Source organism: Colobus angolensis, unplaced genomic scaffold, assembly GCF_000951035.1.
Source record: "Colobus angolensis palliatus isolate OR3802 unplaced genomic scaffold, Cang.pa_1.0 Scaffold71, whole genome shotgun sequence".
Taxonomy (NCBI): domain Eukaryota; kingdom Metazoa; phylum Chordata; class Mammalia; order Primates; family Cercopithecidae; genus Colobus; species Colobus angolensis.
The window spans coordinates 2,184,396-2,205,480 of record NW_012120821.1 but is presented as its reverse complement, the minus strand read 5'-3'; the positions used below and the strand labels follow the sequence as shown (position 1 = coordinate 2,205,480).

The following is a 21,085-nucleotide window of genomic DNA, read 5'->3' as shown; positions in this document are numbered from 1 at the left end:
AAGGGGAAGGAAGGAAGGAAGGAAGGAAGGAAGGAAGGAAGGAAGGAAGGAAGGAAGGAAGGAAGGAAGGAAGGAAGGAAAGAAGGAAGGAAGGAAAAAAGCTACACCCCAGGTTGTGCTATAGGAACCAGTAATAGGAAAGTTCTTCTCTTTGTTTGGAATGACCTTAAATCAACAAGCACTCAAATGTTACAACTGAAATGCAAATTGAAAGAGATTCAATGTCTTACTCTTTATACACTCTTAAGTTTAATTAGGGGTTCTTTGGGTTTCTGGCTTTGTGTGATTGACAACGAAATAAATATTAATTGCCCTCTTTTCTACATGTTTTCTTCAAGTCTCAAAAGGTAAATTAAACTTTGAAAATACCTACCATTTCAACATCAGAAACAGGTCCGAAGCTGGTGACATATATGTCAGTTTTCACTTCTGTAACAGGACCTAGCGGGTATGAAGTGAATAAGTGTGAAAAAATAATTACCAATTTTACAGGCTTGGATGGTTAATTACAGAGTAAATATAGATATGATATGTCATGTTTCTACAAGCATCTTAAATTTTCAGTGACATAATGAATCTCTACAAAAAAATGTAGACCAAAGCACAACAAAATCAGAAAGCAGTGTTTACTTACAGGCAAAAAGAAACCCTAATTACTTACCAGGAACCTTTCTTAAATATACATCACCCCTGGACACTGTTACAACAGGCAATGCAGAGACACAAAAGTTTTTAACCTTTGTGATATTTTGTAGTCCATCATCTGATTGGCCTCTATAAAGAAGTGAGCTGTTAAAAAGGGGAAGTGTGGCCACAGGAGCAAAGAAGAGAAAAACCATAACAGCCGTAAGGACTGTATCCTTGGAGAGTTGAGGATACCAGTAAATAATTTTAAAAATAATTTTAAAAAATATTTTAAAAATGTCACCTTTATCAACAGGCACACCATCCACTGCTGATTGGGATCAAAGACAAACTTTTTTATAAGTAACAGCTACTTATGCTCTGCCACCTACTAACTGTACAATCTTGTGCAAGTTATTTAACTCCTCAATAGTAGCAACCACAAACATCAGGCAAGATTTTGATAGCAATCAAATGAAATTGCTGAAATAAGATGCTCAGCAAAGCGACTCTCTCATGAAAGTACTCATTCCTTGTGAGGTTCCCTTTGCTTCTGACAATGGCCCCTATTGAGACTCTTTCCTGTATCTAAATAAGACTAATTCATGAAGAAGCACATAGGTGTTTTGGCAGAAGAGAAACGTGGAAGCATAATGACAATATGGCTAACACAGATTTTAGACAAGGGAACACAATCTGGGTTTAGCACAATCTGAGTTTAGCATGAAGTTTAAAATCAGAAAGTTTGGAGTTCACATTTGGTTCTAACATCTTCTAGTAATATCATCTTCAAGTCATATATCCCCATAGGTAAAGATATTAATGAGTATTAATTGAGATAATACTTGTAAATCATTTTCCCGGTCTCTAGAATATCATGTGCTCAGTAATGACAATAGTCATTATTATGTATAATATAGCATTTTAATACAAACAAAAATATAAAAGTTGTTGCCCCTTGAACATAACTTCCTTAAACAATGGTTTATAATACTGTATAGCCAGAGGCTAGATATTCCGTAGGAAGAATGACATCTGCTATAAAGATGAAATAATCTCGCACTTGGATTCTTGCTTGGGAAATGGGATTCATGCCAAAAAAAAAAAAAAAAAGGCAAAGAGAAATTGGTATTACTTAATGCCCTAGTTCTAAAGTTATCCTCATAAAAATGAATCTGAATATTTCTTCTTCTAAAGAATGAAGATTGATCCACACAAAGAAAGGTAACTCGAGGGAGAATGAGAAGATTCCTTATTGAATAAGTATCCTAAGAAAAATAAAGCCTTAGGCAGTATAGTAAGAGAAAAAGTCTGGATCAGGCTTATCTATCATGAGATTTAATTTTTTCAAGACTACATCTATGGAAAGCAGAAAAGTTAATTAGATTTTTATTTGAATGAAAATTGGAGAAAACAACAGCAAAACATGATAGTAATAAGCTCATTAACGTCAAATTGTTCCAGGAATAGTTAGGTAGTCCAGGAAGCAGGTAATATGTGCTGAACCCTAGAAGATAGCAATTTCACTCAAACAGGTTCAACAGTGAAACAAATCACTATGTTACTTTCTTAAGGACAATTGCCAGAGTATTAAAAAGCAGAAACACTATGTCATTGCAAGTCAGGGCAAGTGGAGATAAGTTACTCGAATAATTAAGGTTGGTTATGTCCTGACAACTAGACTGTTTGACAAGATTCTTGAGAAATCAAAAGTTACTTTGATGATCAGTTTAGAGAAGTGGTTCTGATATACCTGTTAAAACACAGATTGTTAAACTCCACACCCGGATATGCTGATTTAGTACTAGGCATAAGGGGTGGCCTCACAATTTGCATTTCTAACAAGTTCCTAGCTGAGGCTGTTCACTTTACTCTATTTTACAGTGTTCATCTGTTTTCTAGGATAGTATTTACAACACCGTGTGCTATAAAATATTAATATCATAGGTATTTCAGGGGAGCGAGGAGTCTAGGAGAGAAAAGAATTAGGCCAATGATATTTTTCCTTATACATTTATTTTAAAGTGTGTGGGTGTATGCTAATTCTTGTAGTTCTATAGTTACAATGATTCCATGATAAGAATGAACATTTTCCAATTCTTGCATAACATGCTGCTTTCTCAATGATTCTTGAATAATGTTTTGTGTTGAAAATTACAACCTTAGTATTTGTGACATTCATGATTCAGTATTTGCCTTATATGTTCCTATGTATCTTTGAGATCGAGAGAGATCCTAAAAACATTTGATTGGTAAAGGGATTTCCTTCAGACATTCATTCAATAAACATTTATTGAATGAGTGCCAGTTGTGTGTTGGGTTCCCTGCTAGGCTCTGATGCTACATTGGTAAACAAGACTCAGGAATTCCCTGCCTCAAAGAGCTAACATGCCATTGGGGCAGTCAGAGTATGAATACAGTAGTAAAATGATAAACTAAATAACAGAATGCTATCATTTCTAAGAGGAAAAACACAGGATGGTAAGAGAGTGAGAGACTGGGAAGGCCATTCCTGATTTGCAGTCACAGCTGCTTCTTCAAAGCAATGACTTTTAAACTCAAGCTTGGAGAATGAGCATGAGCCATTGCAAGAGCTTGGGAAGCTGGATTCCAGGCAGAGAGAACTGCAAGAGGACAAAATCAAAGACAGGAAAAGGGCTGAGTGTATTCAGGGACTAGAAAGGGGGCCAGTAGGGCTGAAGCAAAGCAAGGGAAGGACAGAATGATGAGAAATAAAAGTCATAAAGATAGAATGAAAACCAGGGTACAGTGGATAGAACACCTACCCTCGAACTCATATTCTAAAAAGTGGCATGTTTTAAGCAACACACTTATAATATATGCTATGGTGACTGTAGTTAAAACTACATGGAAAATAAGTTGTAAATAGATCAGTAAAAGATGGGGAGCTACATAGAGTATTGTTATGAACTAAATTGTATTCCCTCCAAATTCCTATGATGAAGTCTTAATTCTTGGTACCTCAGAATGTGACCATATTTGGAAATACACTTTTTAAAGAGACACTAAAGTTAAAATGAGGTCACTAGGGTGGGCCCTAATCCAATATGACTGTGACCATATCAGAAGTGTAGATTAGGACACACACACACACACACACACATAGCAGAAACAATGTGAACATGGAGAGAAGATGGCCATATATAAGCCAAGGAGAGAGGACTTAGAAGAAACCAATTTTGCCTACACTTTGTTATCTCCAGAACTGTGAAAAATTAATTTCCTATTGTTTAAGCCACCCAGTCTGTGGTACTTTGTTATGGCAGCCTTAGAGAACCCAAATGTTAATTGTGTTTCCTGTGTTTTTTTCCTGGAGCTTTCTTTTTCTGATAATTCAGTCTGCCTCTGTCTTTACTTGCAGGTTGTGGTAAGAAGTTTGATTTGTATCCCATAATCACTGGGAGACCGCTGAGGGTTTGAAGTAAGGGAGTTTGTATGATTAGATTATATATTTTACAAAATTATTCTGACAATGGTATTGACAATACATTACAGGGAAGCAAAAGTAGAAGAAGGGCTCTTCTAAGAGGCTGCTATATTGGTCAAGTTGAGAGTTGGTGATAACAGCTTGGACTAGGGATGTGGCAGTGGGGTTGAAGACTGGACAGATTGAGGGGCAGGTATGCTCACAGGGTGTGGGTATTTTCCAAAGAACAATAAGCAAAGTTACAATAATTACTATTTATTAAAGAACAATTATTTGCCAGGTAGGTTATTAGGTTCTTCCCATATACTATTTCATGTAATCTTCACGACACCCTCCAAAGGCGCTATCCTCATGAGAGTGTTATGGATCTGGAAACTGAGTTCACAGAGATTAAATAATGTATGACAGAGCCAGAATTCTAATCCCCTTGTATTGATCTCCAAAGCATGTGCTAGCTTTCCTATACTATATAACATCACCAATAATAAATCATTAATTACTTAAGCAAATGTGGAATTTCATATCTAGAATATAACATGCTATACCTACATTTCCTGCTTTGTTCATTAGTTTCTAAAGTATTTTCTCACAGTGCTTTTCACGCCTTTACTGTTATTCCTACTACTGCATACTGCCTGGGTCTTTCTATCTGTAACAGCAAAGGCAAAATCTTAATCCTTTTTGAAGTCCCAAACTAGCACAATGCCTTGCACATATTAGGCATTGAATAACTGTGTTTCATCATGTTCCTAATATCATCCCAGTAGTGATTTAAAAACCCATCAAAAGAAAAAATTAACAGAATTACTTTCCACAGCAGTTAAACTAAAAATATTTCCCATTTTTAGAAACTGTGTTTTATTTGTATTTGTATCCTCTGGCAGGACCAATCACAGGTTTTAAATGTAATAGGCCTCTGATAAATCAGTTGTCAGTGAATAATGGTCACTATGTAATTAAGAATAACTCTTAAAGACACCTCCTCTAATACAACAGTTTAGGATGTTCAAATCAACCTCACTAAGAGTATAATTACATGGAAACCAGATAATTTTGAGCTTGGAAGGATTTCTTCCCATAATTTGGTATGCATTTGTGAAACATTAAAGACATCTTTTAGTTTACAATTCTACTTTGTTGGTAGCAGGGATACATTTTTTGACACCTAAAATATGGTTGACAGTCTGTAAGGTAAACAAGATAATTCAACAGTTTTTGGGAAAGAAAGAGCCAAGACCAGCAAGATCAAATTCAGGGAAATATTTCCATCTAATTAATGAGTCTAACTTGCTGGGAAAGAGGGAAGGCAATTAACAATGAATCAGATAATTTCCCAGTTTACTTAATTTTAGCAGTACAGATATGGTTAAAGGGTGGAATCATTTTTGAAATTTCATCTCCAATAATGATGTCTAATTTGCTGCTACATCATGAGAAAGCCTAGGGTGTTTTGCTGATCTTGAAACTAATCCATCCTTATTTTCCATATTGCCTTCCCAGCCATGCACTTGAGGAAACATTTCTAATTATCCAGCCACCTACATCACACATCCACCATCACCTTACAAAATACTAGTGACATATCTCCAAAAATGAAGACACTTGAAGCGATACAACAAGGAATCCTAAATGAAATACATAAAGAAATCTCTTCGCTTGTCATTTACAAAATATACATATATGAGCCTTCCTGAATACTAAACAAAGACGAGAGATATCCATTGATATCACTGAGAAAGCAGAAAACACTATAAAGTTCTAGAAGTTTCTTTCACTTAGAAGACATTAAAGATTAGTGCCTCCCATGTCATATAATCCATCTATCCTGGTCTACTTTGTAAATAATTACAGCCATCAAATAAAGTATGAACAACAACAGAAATAAAATATGAGCAAACAATAAAAACAAGTAATTCACAGAAAGAAAATTATCATAGCCGATAAAGATTGGAAAAGATATTCAACCACGTTAGAACATAGTGAGAATCGGAAAAATTCAAATCATTTCACAATAAAATGCCATTTTAAGAAATACCATTTCAAGATATATATATATCTTGTGTTAAAGAGGGTATCTGGATCCTGAATGTCATGTTCATTGTAAACTGTAAATGGGAGTTGATTTTGTAAACTCATCATGAAAAATAGTTTGGCATTATCTTGTCAACTCCCACTTACACTAAGATCCAGAAAATCCATTCCTTGATATATATGCAAAAGAAACTCTTGCACATTTACAGCAGGAAATTTGGGCCAGGATATTCAGAGCACCACAATCTTGGAAACAAGCAAAAAGCCTACTGCCAACAGAGCAGATGAATAAGCTGGTTTCTATGCAATGGGAATATCACACAGCAGTCAAAATGAATGATCTATTGCAATATGCAACAATAAGAATGATTTTTAGCAATATATAATTAAGTTAAAAGCATCAAAAGATTATATATAGCAAATTCAAAACAATTAAATATTTAAAATAAACTTTAAAATAAAGAAGTCAACCTAAAAGGACATTCAAAGGAAAACTAATACAATTATTTTAAAAGGACTTAAAATCATGGTTACTTTGGGTGGGGAAGATAGGATGGAGGAGACCACAGAGCAGAATGAAACTTGTCCAAGTCCTATACTTTGTGCTGGTTGGTGATTTAACTGGTATGTTTATTATATTTTAATAAATGATTGAATAGATGGAAGGATGTATAAAAAGAAGGCTATGTATCGGCCAATAATGAAAGTGTGTCAAATACCAAGAACTATTAATCTAGGTTTCAATTCTGTGTACCTGTGGCTTATAGAATAAATATGTAAGAAAGGCATAGACTATAAGGCAGTGATGTTTAATGATATATACAAATGCAATCAGATGTATTTTCTCATCTAAAAGAAGTCTAACAACTCAGTGAAGTATTACCCAAATATCACCAATTTTCTAATATCCTGTAATCTAGACTTCAGAGTGTCTATTTCAGGAAACACCGAATACAATGGATACATCCTAACCCTAAAGAAAATGTAAATATATAACAGCACCGGTATGTTGTATATCTTTTTTTTTTTTTTAACCAAGTGCATAAGAAAGTAAACTTCAAACTACTCTTGTTTTATCAAAGACATATTTCTTTCAGCTATGCCTTCCCTCCAATCTAATGCTAAATATTCTCTACTAGATTATTCCCAATAGAAGAAAAAAAAAGAAAGAAAGGAAGAAAGAAAAACATGTTATGGTCTAACCTTGAAAAACGAAAGGCAAACTTTTCTCTTTCTCTTCTCTATTATATTTGAACTTCTGAAAAAAACCAATCAACAGTACCTCTGATTCTTCTTATTCACTCCATCATCTATCTCAATAATTTGTTTTTCATGCCTAGGGTCCACTTCCTTTTGCCAGTACCATGAGTTTTTCCTTATGTACAGCATTGTTCCTGCCAACTTTAAAAGTATTTCTTCTTTCTCCCATTTTTCTGCCTCCTTCCTTCTACCATCCCAATTTCTCTGCTTCCTTGTACAAATGCCCAGAAAAATCTTATTCCATTCTCTCTTGAATGCACTCAATCAGACTTTCACACCTATCATAACACCAAAATGGCTCCACCAAAACAGTCAAAATCAGTGAAGATGTACACATTGCTAAATCCAGTGATCAATTTTAAGTTCTCATCTTTCTTTATCTGTCAGGAACATTTGACTAAATTAATCCCTCCTCCTTTCTTTATTTTTTCTTTTTTTCCCCCCCTTACATTTTACTTTAATTTTATACACACTCCCTTGGTTTTCCTGCTACTTCACAAGCCACTCCTTTTAAGTCTTCTTGGGACAAAGGTTCCTCCTCTCCTCTCTGGAGCCACCTCCTAACATTGGAGACATCAAAACTCAATATTTGTACATCTTCGCTATCAAACTTAATCCCCTGTAATCTTTTTAGACTTCTGGCTTTAAATATCATGTATATTGACATACTCATGATCCCTGAAATTCAGGTTCATCTCCATTTGATATGTAATAGACATCTCAAAGGTACCATACCTGCACACAAATTGCTCATCTATGCCCTTGTTCTACTTCTGGCACAGTCTTGACAACTCCATTTTTCTACGTGTCCAAATCAAAAACTTTGCAATCGGCTTTGACACCTCCCTTTCTCTCACATCCCACGTTCTAGCTGTCGTCAGTTGACTTTAATTTCAAAATATCCAGAAGCCAACCATTTCTTATAAATTTACAAACTGCTCTGCAACCAGCTTGGTCAAAGTATCCCTCATTTCTCGCCTGGTTTATTATGGAAAACCTTGCTGCATCTGCCCTTGCCTCTGACTGCCTGTTCTCAACACAAGGAGAGCCTTTTAAAATTAGTTCAGGCCTTGTCCCTGCTAAAATCTTTCCAGTCACTTTTGATCTGACTCAGAGTAAAAGCACAGTCCTAATCAGCCTGCAAAGCTGTACACAACCTTGTCCTCTTATCACACTGATCCCCTTTAATGCCTCAGCCCTGCTAAACTTCACTACAGGGACTCTGACTTCCCTGCTTAACATGTTTGCACTTAGAATTCCTTCTCATTCATTAGAAGACCCCATCCCAAACGTGGTTTATGCTTTTATTTAAGTACGACCAGTGTTCAAATAGCACCTTCTTAGTAGAATCTCCACTAATTATTCTACTTAAAATGGCAACCCCCTCCCCTGCTTTACATTACTCTATAGCTGTTAACCAACATCTGGCACACACACTGTATTTTACTTATTTCTGTTGCTTATTTTCTGTCTCTCCCACAGTGTGAACTTAAGAGGGCAGGAAATCATGCAGTTCTCCCCAACTTTAAATAATATCAACCTTGCCCAATTTCTCAAAATAGAAATGGAAAAGTCATTTTTTACTTCTCTCTCTCTTTTTTTTTAACATCCATATCAAGTCAATTGCCAATTCTTTGTTGAATTAAACCTCCAAAAATCTCACTTTAATCAACTTACGTATATCCATCTTTACTACCTCTACCACCTTTTTCCAAGCAACCGGCAACTTAAGAGAACTAAAGCTAAAGTAACAAAAGCTTCATTGGTCTCCCTGCTTCCAAGTTCCCCCACTTCCTTTTCTAAGTCTTCCTTTATGTAGACAAGATGGAGCATTTTTCACTCTAAGTCAAGCCATGTTATTCCTTCCATTTAGAAAACTCCAATTGCTTCCAGGTTCACTAGGATAATAATTTATGCTCTTTTACAGGGTCCTCAGAGACCCTGCGAGACTTGGCCTCTGTTTACCATCTCAGCCAAACCTCATGAGATTCTTCTTCTTGCATTCTGGCTACAGGCATGCTGGACTCTTACAGTCTACATCACACTAACCTATTATCTACCTTCAGACCTTTGCATTTAATTGTTTTGTTCCCTCTGAGAATTACTTTTCTCATACTCTTTTCATGCCTGACACCTTTAGGTTTTAGCTTAAAAGACTTCCAGGAACACCAAATCTGAAATAGATCCCTCACCCATTTTTTCCCCTTTTAGCATGCTATTAGATAATTCTATAGCATTTTCATTTAATTATTTTATTATTTCTTTGTTATTTTCATCTCTCTATAATGCTTAGCTGTAAAGTCTGTGAGGGCTCATATCAGATCAGAATGATATCTTCACAACCTTACATTGTTCCTGACATATAGTGGTCTCTCAATACAGATTGGTTTCACAAATGAATGAATGAACGAATGGGACAAATTGGAAGAGAATGAAGTTTTATGTTGCCGAGAAATGCTCTTTTTGCCTACATATTTTTTAAAGCATTTCTCTATTGACATTTAATTAACAAGACTAGCACAAGACACATTAACTTTTAAATGGAGATACATAGATCATTTGAAAACATTGCAAACACAATTTGATTTTCGTGGGGAAAATATTCCAACTTAACCCAAATGCATACAATTTTCTGTGTTTTCTTTGCTGTTTGAAAAGTTATTAAAGCTTTAGAATAAAAGTTCTTATCTCACTTCTTCAGAGCAAATGCAGTTTTGCTTATTTTAAGATCCTACTTAGGAGCAAGAAGGCATGTTCAGGAAATTTGACTCTTGATAAACAAGGCAATGCAAGAACGCCTCAGGAGTGGATATAGGACCAGCTGCCCGACTAAGGTTTTAAAGATGAGGGTGTGTGTTGTGAGTTTACCAAGAAGCAGCTATAGAATTGGTGAGCAATTCATTGGAAATTTTCTCAGCCTGTTTTCTAACAGAGGGATGATGCCTGCCTTACTTATCTCTTTGTGTTGTTGTAATAATCTTAGTAAATAATGTGAAGTCCACTAATGTGAAGTCCTACTATGTTGGTGAATAACCTTACAAAAATGACTCATATGCTTCATTCCCATTTCAGAGAGGTTGCGGAAGATGATTCAAAGGCAATGATCTGTATTTGAAACACTTGTTATTCTGGATGATGTGCCTCAAAATATTGAGGTGTGTGAAAGGCTGTGCAACCCTTCGATAAACAGAAAATGAGTAATGGCAGGTTTCCTAAACCATTTCCTGGTAGTCAGTAAATACCTTAGCTATGCATTTTTAAGAAAGCATATAACAGTGTTGAAAGTGAACAAGAGCTAGGGAATTATTTTCTGACTTCTTTGTGGAAGGTTTCACTTGTGTGCTATATCTACACAGGTGAAAGCTACTTCAGGATGATAGCAACTGATTTGTCAGAGGTTGAGAGGACTACATCCTCTCAGAAGTACGAAATCAGCTTCTCTCACCATGCCACCTTCCCTCTCTTCTCGCCTTTTCCCCTTTTCTTCTCCAATGGGAGAATGTAGGAGACAAGGGAGAGGAGATCCTGGAGGGATGTAAAAAAAGGAAACCATTTCAGTTCCTTTTATTTCCCTATCACAAGCTGTGCTGCTGAGTTAAAAATATGTAATTTAGTTTCCAAATCTATTTCAACCCCTGCCTGGCCTACTGAGCAATCACAAACCATCCAATTTCAGTTCAAATCTTTGCTTTTAGCTTTGTTTGAAATGGAACACAGCAAAGTTGTATAAACAGATATAAAGTAAATGCCCCACAAAGAGCAGAAGCAGGATTATAGGAACCAGGAAGTAAATCCATATTTATAGCCTACTAGTCAAAATCTGGATTGTTTTCATTTTATTTTTAAAATACCAAATTTTCCACAGAGTATCCAATGTCATAGAAGGGATCTGATTTGTGGTATCTAAGAGTCTGTGCTAATGATGAAGTTTCTCATTGTTTTCCGTGGTACACATTTACAACTTCATGTAAACAGAAAACACATTTTCTGCAGGTGAGAATCTCTATTCCTCTGTCACATTTGGAATACTACACATTTACAGAGAATGACCCACTTCTAAAAAGTGAATCACATTTACCACAACCATTTATCAGCAAAGCCAAGAAACAAACAAACAAACAAAACCCATGTTATGCTATTTAGTAAATGTTTAAATGGTTTACCAATTGGTAATGCTGGAAGTAATGTTAATTCGACCCCTTCTCATAAAACTACAAAAATGTTTTCAGGTGGGTAATGCAGATCATTTGGCAGTGACAAATTAGATGACTAATAATGTCCTTGAGACATTTGGTAGAATTACGATTAACCAAAACCCAGTAATGGCTCCCATATATTGTTTTCACTTATGTTATTGTCAATATAATGGTATGGGAGAGAGCGGATGGTAAGAAGGATCTATCTACAATGGATCCCTTCTTCCTTTTGAATTATAGCTTGCATTATAGCCAGCTGGGCAGGTATTATTTTAATTTTCAACATTTATAACCAAACAATATAGTTTCAGTTCTAACTTTTCACCTTGATTTATGTTCTGGTATATCAATTTTCTGAATGAATATGTAAACTACATAGGACTGGATACTTTTCTTATTTTTCTTTCTTCACTTGAAATGTCAAGTTTAAAACGTTTATGGGCAGATAAATCCTCTTTTATTGATATAATATTGCCTTAAATGGTATCACATCATCTGAACCATGCTCCACAACACTATTTTTGATCTAAAATGGTAATTTCCCAGTCACTTATGGAAGATCATGCATTGACAAATGATTCACCCCTTTTCAGATTTGCATGAAGGCAAATGCAGTGCAGGCAGCTTATCCCTGGAGAGGCAATGTGAAAAGAAGCAGGAGAAACTTTCATTCTTCTCTTCTATCCTTATCACTGTCAACATACAAATGCTGGCCCAGCATGGCTCATGCCTGTAATCCCAGCACTTTGGGAGACTGAGGAGGGTGGATCACTTGAGGTCAGGAGTTCAAGACCAGCCTGGCCAACATGGTGACACCCCATCCTTACCAAAAAGTATATTTAAAAAAATTAGCCAGGTGTGGTGGTTCGCACCTGTAATCCCAGCTACTTGGGGGGCTAAGTCAGGAGAATCACTTGAACCTGGGAGCCAGAGGTTGCAGTGAGCCAAGATCAAGCCACTGTACTCCAGCCTGGGTGACAGAGTGAGACTCTATCTCAAAGAAAAAAAAGAAATATACAAATGCTGAATCAATACCCTCAATGGCTTCCCATAACCTTCTCATAAAATCCAAGAAAATAATGGTTTGGAATTCAGAAGACCTGATCTCATCCTATCATTGATGTACTACGTGCCCTTATATACATCACTTTCCCTTTCTAGACCTTAGTGTCCCCATCTGTTAAATGAGACTAGACACCAAAGAAGCACCCAACTCTACTCTATCCAACTTTATTTTCTCTCCACCAACTCTTTCTAGCCTCAGGCCATACTCCTGCTTCACATCACAGGCTGTCCTGCTCCCCATTCTTACTTTCTCCATTCTCCCAACATCTCATCTCCTACACACCCTCAATAGGAGGTATAAAGTTGCTCCATGCTTCTAATATTAGATGATACTCATCACACAGTATCTGATACCATCCCCATGTGCACGGCTTTGTTTTTCAAATATACAGCCTGCTCTGGGTTTACATGCTTGCCCTCCCACTTGGAACTTGGACTAGTTACTTAACTTTCTAAGCCTCAATTTCCTCATCTGTAAAGTGGGGATAGTAATGGCTTTCAAAGGGTTGCTGTGAGGGTTAAACAGAGTAGTAATGCCTACAAAATGCCTGGCTTATGTGAACATGTAATTAAATAAATACGATATTACTGGTTGTTATTTTTGTTACCACTTGAATGTAAGCTCCTTTAAGACAGAATCTCTGTCCTGTTCAACTCAGTTGCTGAAGGGTAATTAATGCAGTGTACTGTAAAGAACAGGGACTTTGAGATCAAAGGACCTGGGCCAAACCTATGAATGGTACCCTAGCAAGTCATTTGTCCTCGTTGAACTGGACTGAGAAGCTATTTGAGGTTAAGAAGTGTATCTTAAAATTTCTGTGGACCTAGTACCTAGCACAAAGCTTGCCACCTAGATTTTCATTATATATGCAAAGGAAATATGAATATGAAAAAGAGCAACAGTGCTGTTAATGGATGTACCTCTGTTAAGTCCTTTATACCTATTTTGTTGAAGAAAGCAAGCTGAAACATGTCTAACTTTAAAGTCTTAGGAGGAAAGCAAATGACACATCACCGAAAAAGGAAAGGAAAAAAAAGCATCCTGCTGTAGAAGAGAAAAGGAAAGGAATGGGTTCTCTAGCAGAGCAGGCAGCTTCATGCCCCAGATTTATGTCCTAGGTAGAACACTGGCCAAGGTTTTGGCATAGGCATGGACACGTGGGAGGACGAGGGACTTCGGTTCAGCTGCCTCAAGTGCAACCTGCTCTGAGCTAAGTGGCCAGGTTCAGGGAAACTATTCTCAGCGAATAGCGGCCAGGCAGCTGAGCACAGAGTTCCCATTTTTGACTCTTCCTCTCCAACCTCCCCCAACCAGCAGTCAGGTCCCAGGAGGTAATTAGTGTGGGGGAGAGGCAAAGCTTCTGAGGGGGCAGGGAGATGGGAAAGTACGGGTGGAGGCGGTCTTCTTGTCATAGGTCTCACCAAGAGAGGAGAGATAGAAAGAGAGAGAGATTTATTTTTGCACGTGAGGCATACCTAATGATATTCCCACAGACAGACAGAGAGGAAGACCAAGAGAGGGACAGACAGGACACACTTGCGCGTTTGAAATCGTTCATACCCCCAAATCCAGGACGCAGCCTGTTGTCATAACCATCGAGCAAACTGTCCAGGATGCGGGTGAAATTTTCTGTGCACAATTTCTCCTCCTTTTGGTTCTGTCCTGGGGATTCGTTTAAACTGCAAGCAAAAAAAAAAAAAAAAAAAAAAAAAAAAAAAAAAAAAACGGGGGCGGAGGAGATTATTTTAAGAATCCATCAGAGCACAGGTGCAAACAGGTTTGTTTTCTAGGGAAGGAGTCGCTTGCCCCAAGCTAAAGGAGATGAGCCTGGGGGTTAAGATGCAGAAGACAGAAATGGTCAGGAAAAGCGCGCCCCGCCACAAGACCCCCAGTGCCCACATGCCTCTTGCATCCTGCGCCCTTCGTGCTCTCCGCATCTATGCGGTCACAGAAAAGCCTGGCTTCGGCCCCTGCTCTTACAGCTGAAATGTACACCCAGGGAGACCTAGTACACCCAGGGAGGAGCGAGTGGCCAAAGGGGTCCGGGAGCTGGCCATTTCTTCACTTTCCCTTGCCCACCTCCCCGCACCCCAGAGAACTCACCAAACCGCCAGGCACAGGAAGCGCAGGAGGGCGAAACTGACCCCGGCGGACAGAGCGATCGCGGGTACCTTCTTGGCAGAAACCATCTTTGCAACATGCCATACTTCAAGCCTGTTCACGTTTCCAGGCTCTTCAGATGCCCTGAGCAGGGTGCGAGGAGAGGGCAGAGAGGCTCCCGCGGCGTGCGCACACTCGCGCTCACACTCGCCCGCGCTCAGCCAGCCCGAGCCGCGGTGGGCGTGTGTGTGCACGGGGCCAGGGGAGGCGGAACCTGCCTTCCTCGCCCCCTCCTTTCTCGCTCAGCGCTCAATGTGTATGTAGAGCTATGTATACCGCTCCACACCCTTTCGTGCCCGCGCGCTGAAGGTTCTGGGGTTAGCATCCGCGCGCTTGCGCTGCAAGACTCGGCAAGTTTGTTCCGACCGTAACTCCGCGGATGAGGACCCAGGTCTCTCGCCCCTCCTCCGGCTCCGCAGCCCCCGACCCCAGGTGGGCTTCCTGCCCGCGGCAGTGCTCGGCCTCCTCCTTCCTGGGCCCCTCCCTTCCGCTGGGATTTGGATGTAACCAATGAAGCTCCTCTCTCGTCAGGTTGTGCGAGGACCTGTTTGTACCCAGAGCCAAGGTTGGAGGTGGAGAAAGGGCGGGTGATGGGGACTGCTGGGCGTGGGGTGGTAGCGGTGGTGAGGAGAGGGGATCAAGTCCGGGCTCAAAAGACCTTTGAGACCCTCCCCTTCAGGTGTTATGGGGGGGCGGTAGAGAGGACAATGAAAGCCAAAAGATTATTCCTGCTAACACCGGTTACAACTCACCCGGCGGACTCTCTCCAAACTGTTGGGAAATGGACTCGAGCCGCACTCTAGTCCCAGTATTTGCTAAGCTATTGCTTTAAAGACACCCCATTTCTTTACCCGCCTCCACCAGACACGCGCACACCCTCCGCTTTGCTGCTCCATCCTTTTCTGGAGAGGAGGGGAGAAGTGGAGACAAGCGATCTCTGGTCAAAATCACTTTCACTTCTTGCGACACTCTTCTTTTTCAGAATGGAGTTGACTTACTTCCAGAGGTTGACCTCTTTAGGTAGGGGGCAAGGATGGCTGGAGAGAGAGAGGCGGGGAAAAAGAGAAAATGTGTGTGTGTGTGTGTGTGTGTGTGTGTGTGTGTGTGTGTGTGTGAGAGAGAGAGAGAGAGAGAGAGAGAGAGAAGGTGGGGTATGGAGAGAAAGGATACATAAACTAAAATGGAGGGGGACAAATCTTAGTTCCCTTGTGACATGAAAGGGAACACTAAGCTCTATATCTTTAGTGTTTTACTGAGCAAAGATAAGCATTCCCAGTAGATCTTTGGAAAACATTAATTATTGGCTTCAAGGGGGGAAAGCGTCTTTTAAATTAGTAATGATGCATGTGGTAATTTTCATATGATGGATCAATGAGCTAAGTAATTCCCATCTCCTGGAACCAAACACCAATTAGGTTCTGGTCGGAACTCTGATCATTTGTTCAAATTGGGATGACTAGTGGACAGGTATGAAGAGGGAACGCATTGTATTAGACAGGGGTTTTGGCTTTTTTAAACGTCTGGATTCAAGTTTTCTTTCTAAGGGAAAGTCAAAAGTGCCCATCGTGCGCAGTGGCTACCTTCTCTGCATTCTGTACTGCTGTCTCCATGGAATTTGTTAACTTCATCCTAATTCCATCTCTATCACTCTTTTCTCATAGACTGTGGTCTCTCTGAAGGCCTGGGCTAGGTAATTTTCACTCATCTGTGTTTATTTTACCTGTTGTTACAGTGCATGGCACATAGAATGTCAATAAATATTTATTGAATGAACAATTAAACAAAGCAATGAATTGCTTGTTCCCAGATCTATCTCATAAATTTGGATGACGTTCAAGCTCTCTCTTTTGGGAAAAATAATTGAAGTACTAGTGTATCCTCCAAATATGCCATGAAAGCATTGGTCTCCACAGATTCTCCACATATTATATTATTTCTCTAATCTTAAAACTTTCCTACCTTTTTAAAAAGAGAGTTTAGCTCTGTTGCCCAAGTTGGAGAGCAGTGGTACCATCATAGCTGACTGCAGCCTCTATCTCTCAGGCTCAAGCAATCCTTCTACCTCAGCCTTCTAAGTAGTTGGAACTACAGGTATGTGTCACCATGCCCGGTTAATATATTTTTATATTTTTGTAGACATGTGGGGGCTATGTGATGTCACCAGACTGTGCTCAAACTCCTGGCCTCAAGTGATCCTCCTGCCCCTGTCTCCCAAAGTGCTGTGATGACAGATGTAAGCCACTACCTTACATTTGCAAGCCTTTTCCTATACTTTCTGAAACCTAAATTGGTATTTTCTACCACTCTCCCTTGTAATTTTCATTTTAAAAATACACATATCAAAAAATTAACAACCCAAAATAATGGCTTTGAGGAAAAAAGTTACATATCGTATCTTTAAAATTCAAATTTAAAATCTGTAAAACTATTATACTCAAATTAAAAGAACGTTCTTTCAGAGTAGCTACTTCCAGTTGTATTTTTATTAACTGGGTTATAGTATTCAAGTTCAGCTGAAGATAATACTAAAGACATTTATATCTCATTTCATTTTATTTCACAGTCTTTCATTCATGCTACTTTTATATTACTTCAAGAAGATATATGTTGAATTTCACTGCCTGAAATCTTTTTTAAAAAATTGCTTGTTAACATGAGGGGTTTTTTTTTTGTTGTCGTTGTTAGAAATCGAACATTCTGAAATGTCATAATTTACCTTAACTTACAAATATAAATATGCTATTGTTTCCCATGTAAACTCCTATTTGTGATAGCCCAGGATTGTGAGTGAATTATTATTATCTATGTAGCTGTGCAGAAATATGAAGGTGTTAAATCATACCTACACTTTTTTTTTTTTTAAGCTGATATAAGCTTCTGATTACTAGGTTGAGTAGAATTTGAATTGGGCCCAAGTACACTACCCCCAAATATCATTATATTAAGCCAGTCACATTTTATAGATTTAACAAATGGGTTTACTTCGAATATAATAAGATGCAAATAGTACAGATAGCCCAAATGCTAACGTCTTAGGATGGACCCTTTAAAGTCCACAGTGCCTATGAAATGCCCTGAAAATGAACACAAAATCTTGTGTTTATGTAAATATGTGCATTTTCCTGTGAGACTGTTTATCTCTCATCAAGTTCTTATAGGTCATGGACCAACATTTTAATATAAAAGATAACTCAAATAATAGAACATTCAACCAAACAAGTGAATGAATATTTGTAGTTAATGTGTGATAAAAATCTCTATCACATTTTATAAGCTTCCCCATTGCCAGTTTCTATAGACTGTCATGTAGATCTTAAGTCTCTTGTGGGTACCCGGTCCCATTTATTGTCAATTTATCATATGTCCAAGGAGCTTGGTACGCAAAATATTTGAGCAGTAATAAAGTAAATAGTCTGAAAGGGTTCAACCTGTTCCTGTTTTTTTTTTTTTCATTAATTCTTTCTGGTAAATATTGAAACAACTGTAACCATTTGAGGAGGGTACTGATGTGAATTACTGCTTTAAATTCTGAAGACTTGTAGATATAGGCCCAGTTTGAAATGTTTCTGTTCCAAGAATTTAGAAGCTGTTGACAATTTTATGTTAATGTATTTCTCTGTCCCTTGTATTTTGCATAGGTGAGAAGAATTGATTTGATACTCTCTTAGTTAATGCCTTTTCTTATGTGTATTAAAACAGTGTTTCCACTGAAATATTACCTGTACATCAGCCTATTATCATTGTCTAGTTATAGATTTTTTATCTTCATTCATTTCTTATTGTATGTATTCGAGGTATACAACAAGATGTTTTGATATACATATATAGCAAAATGACTTTTACAGTCAAATTAACAGATCCACCACCTTACATAGTTACCTTTTTGTGTGTGAGGTTCGAGTACCTAAAATCTACTCTCTTAGCAAATTACTCTTCAGTGCGCAATGAAACATTATTAACTGTGGCCTCATGCTGATCTTATTATACATAACATATTATATTATATAGTATAATTATAATTAAATATTATATAATATGTAATAATGATAACTTTCTTATACAGAACTATAACTTTGTATGCTTCAAGCTGTATCTCCTAAATTCCCCCCACCACCCTCTTTTGGAAACTACCATTCTACTCTCAGTTTCTACATATTTGACTATTTATAGATTCCACAAATAAGTGAGATCATTTCATATTTATTTTTCTGTGCTTTCTGTGTCTGGTCTATTTCACTTACTATATGTCCACCAGGTTCATCTATGTTGTTGCAAATGGCAGTATCCCTTCTTTTTTAAAGCTGAATATATATGTGTGTGTCTATATATATGTACACACACGCATACATACACACACATATATATGCACACATACACATATACATATAAAAGTTTCTTTATTCATTCATTCACTGATGGACACATAGGTTGTATCCATATCTTGACTATTATGAATAATGCTGCAATAAACATTAGAGCTCAGATATCTCTACAAGATGCTGATTTTATTTCCTTTGGGTGTATGTTCAGAAGAGGGATTGCTAGGTCATATAATAGTGCTATGTTTAGTTTTTTGAGGAACCTCCATACCGTTTCCACAATGGCTGTACCAGTTTACATTCCCACCAACAGTGTCAAGGGTTTCCTAATCTGGGAGAATTTAACATATTGTATTTGAGTAAACATTTCATAATACCAGTTAATACTGCTGTCAAAATAAGAATTTTTTTTGCCATATAGTTAATGCAGATTTAGTTATTTCAGTGCAATTGTTTGAGAAAATAAAATTTTGACAATATTTTTATCTGAATAAACTCTACACATGAAATTTGGAAAGTCACCTATTATAGTATGTATTTTAGATTATTAATTATTTTTTATAATTTTCTGAGATCAAGTTGGACATTAAGACAATATATCAACACTTAATAGTCTCCAAGATCTCACATTAATTTGAAATACATTCAGAAATATTAGTTATTCAATATTAGCTTTTGTTTTATTTGAAAGTCTGAAGCTTTAAAATAAGTGGAAAGAAGACCGTTTAAGGGAATACAGTCCAAGTAATACATTTGATAACTACTTTTGGGCTCAATTGAAAATGCCTAATAATGTGTGAAGCACTATTTTACTCATCAGACCTTGAATTCTGAAATAAGCTCTCAGAATAAGTTTAGAAGTACTACTCCAAAAAGCCATAATTGTGTGTGTGAGATTGTGTGTGTGATTGTGTGTAATTAGTACAGAGTACTAATTATTACAAGAAACATTCCTTTAATTATGTTAGGTATATGTGTGGTATGTGTGTATTTTTAAAGTTTCTGAAAAAGATGATACTATTGTTAAGAAATAGATTTATTTTCAGCACCTAATAGTAATGGTTTGCAAGGATAATTTATGCATTACCAATAGTGCCCCAAATTAACTCATATCATTCATTTAGAGGGGATACACAAAGATGTAAATACTGGAGGTATGATTCATTTGATGGCCATTTAAACATTGTTAAATTTGTTGCCAAGTGCCTATTTTATAATGAATACAATATCATGTCTTGTTTCAAGACTGATAAGGGACTAATAGAACCACTTTGGAAAGCAGTTTGCCAATATGTTTAAGTTTTAACATATTCATACCATATGACCAAACCATCTAATTTAAATTTTATATCTCCAAGAAACTCTCAAACATGTTCATGAGGAGACATCTAAAATATGTTATGTTGTTTGTAATAGTGGAAACTTAGAAACAAATTAAATGTCATTTAGCAGGGAAGTGGATACATTATATTGTGATGTAAAGAGAGAACTAGACCACAATTAAAATAAGGAAATAAGATATATATTTCAATATAAATATATCAGGAGTAAATGCATACAAAATAAGCAAGAGGCAAAATAAAGAAACCATTCTCCAAAGAGTTGAAGACACCAATGACTGACAGAAATTGTTTAGTTTACAAGATAACGGATAAAAAAGAAACAGTGCTAAAACTCCCTCTGCTTGTAACAAAACTAGCTAAAATGGGTTAACGCCAATATGGCTGTTAAACTAGATTTTGCAGAGAACAGACATGCTGACATCACAGGCTGAATTTTCATTGCATGTTTTATACTAACTCCTCCCAAATTTGCACATGGGACCCATGAGGAGGCATGAAGAGATACCTGTGCATGCCCAGGGACTTTCCAGACCTCCTTTTTCCTTCCACCAATCTCCTACTAATTCCAGAATTCACCCCCTAAACTTTTTGTAATAAAATTACTACTTTATTTTCTATTTATTTATTTATTTATTTTT

The 21,085-nt window shown here is 37.3% G+C and overlaps 1 protein-coding gene across 3 annotated transcripts in view; it reads right to left on the bottom strand.

Moving 5' to 3' along the window:
* GABRA4 (gamma-aminobutyric acid (GABA) A receptor, alpha 4) overlaps positions 1-15,797 on the bottom strand; it is a 66,851-nt gene extending 51,054 nt beyond the window's left edge. For 2 of the 3 annotated variants that reach the window (XM_011927334.1, XM_011927336.1), the window contains exons 1-3: positions 14,797-14,895; positions 14,186-14,304; positions 374-441 (exon numbers count right to left, since the gene is read on the bottom strand). In XM_011927334.1, coding sequence (XP_011782724.1) covers positions 374-441; positions 14,186-14,304; positions 14,797-14,825 — 216 coding nt within the window. In that variant the 5' untranslated portion in view covers positions 14,826-14,895. Of the gene's footprint in view, positions 1-373; positions 442-14,185; positions 14,305-14,728 lie in introns of all 3 variants that reach the window. The other variant, XM_011927333.1, reaches the window with a different exon arrangement.
* Positions 15,798-21,085: the final 5,288 nt, after the last annotated feature.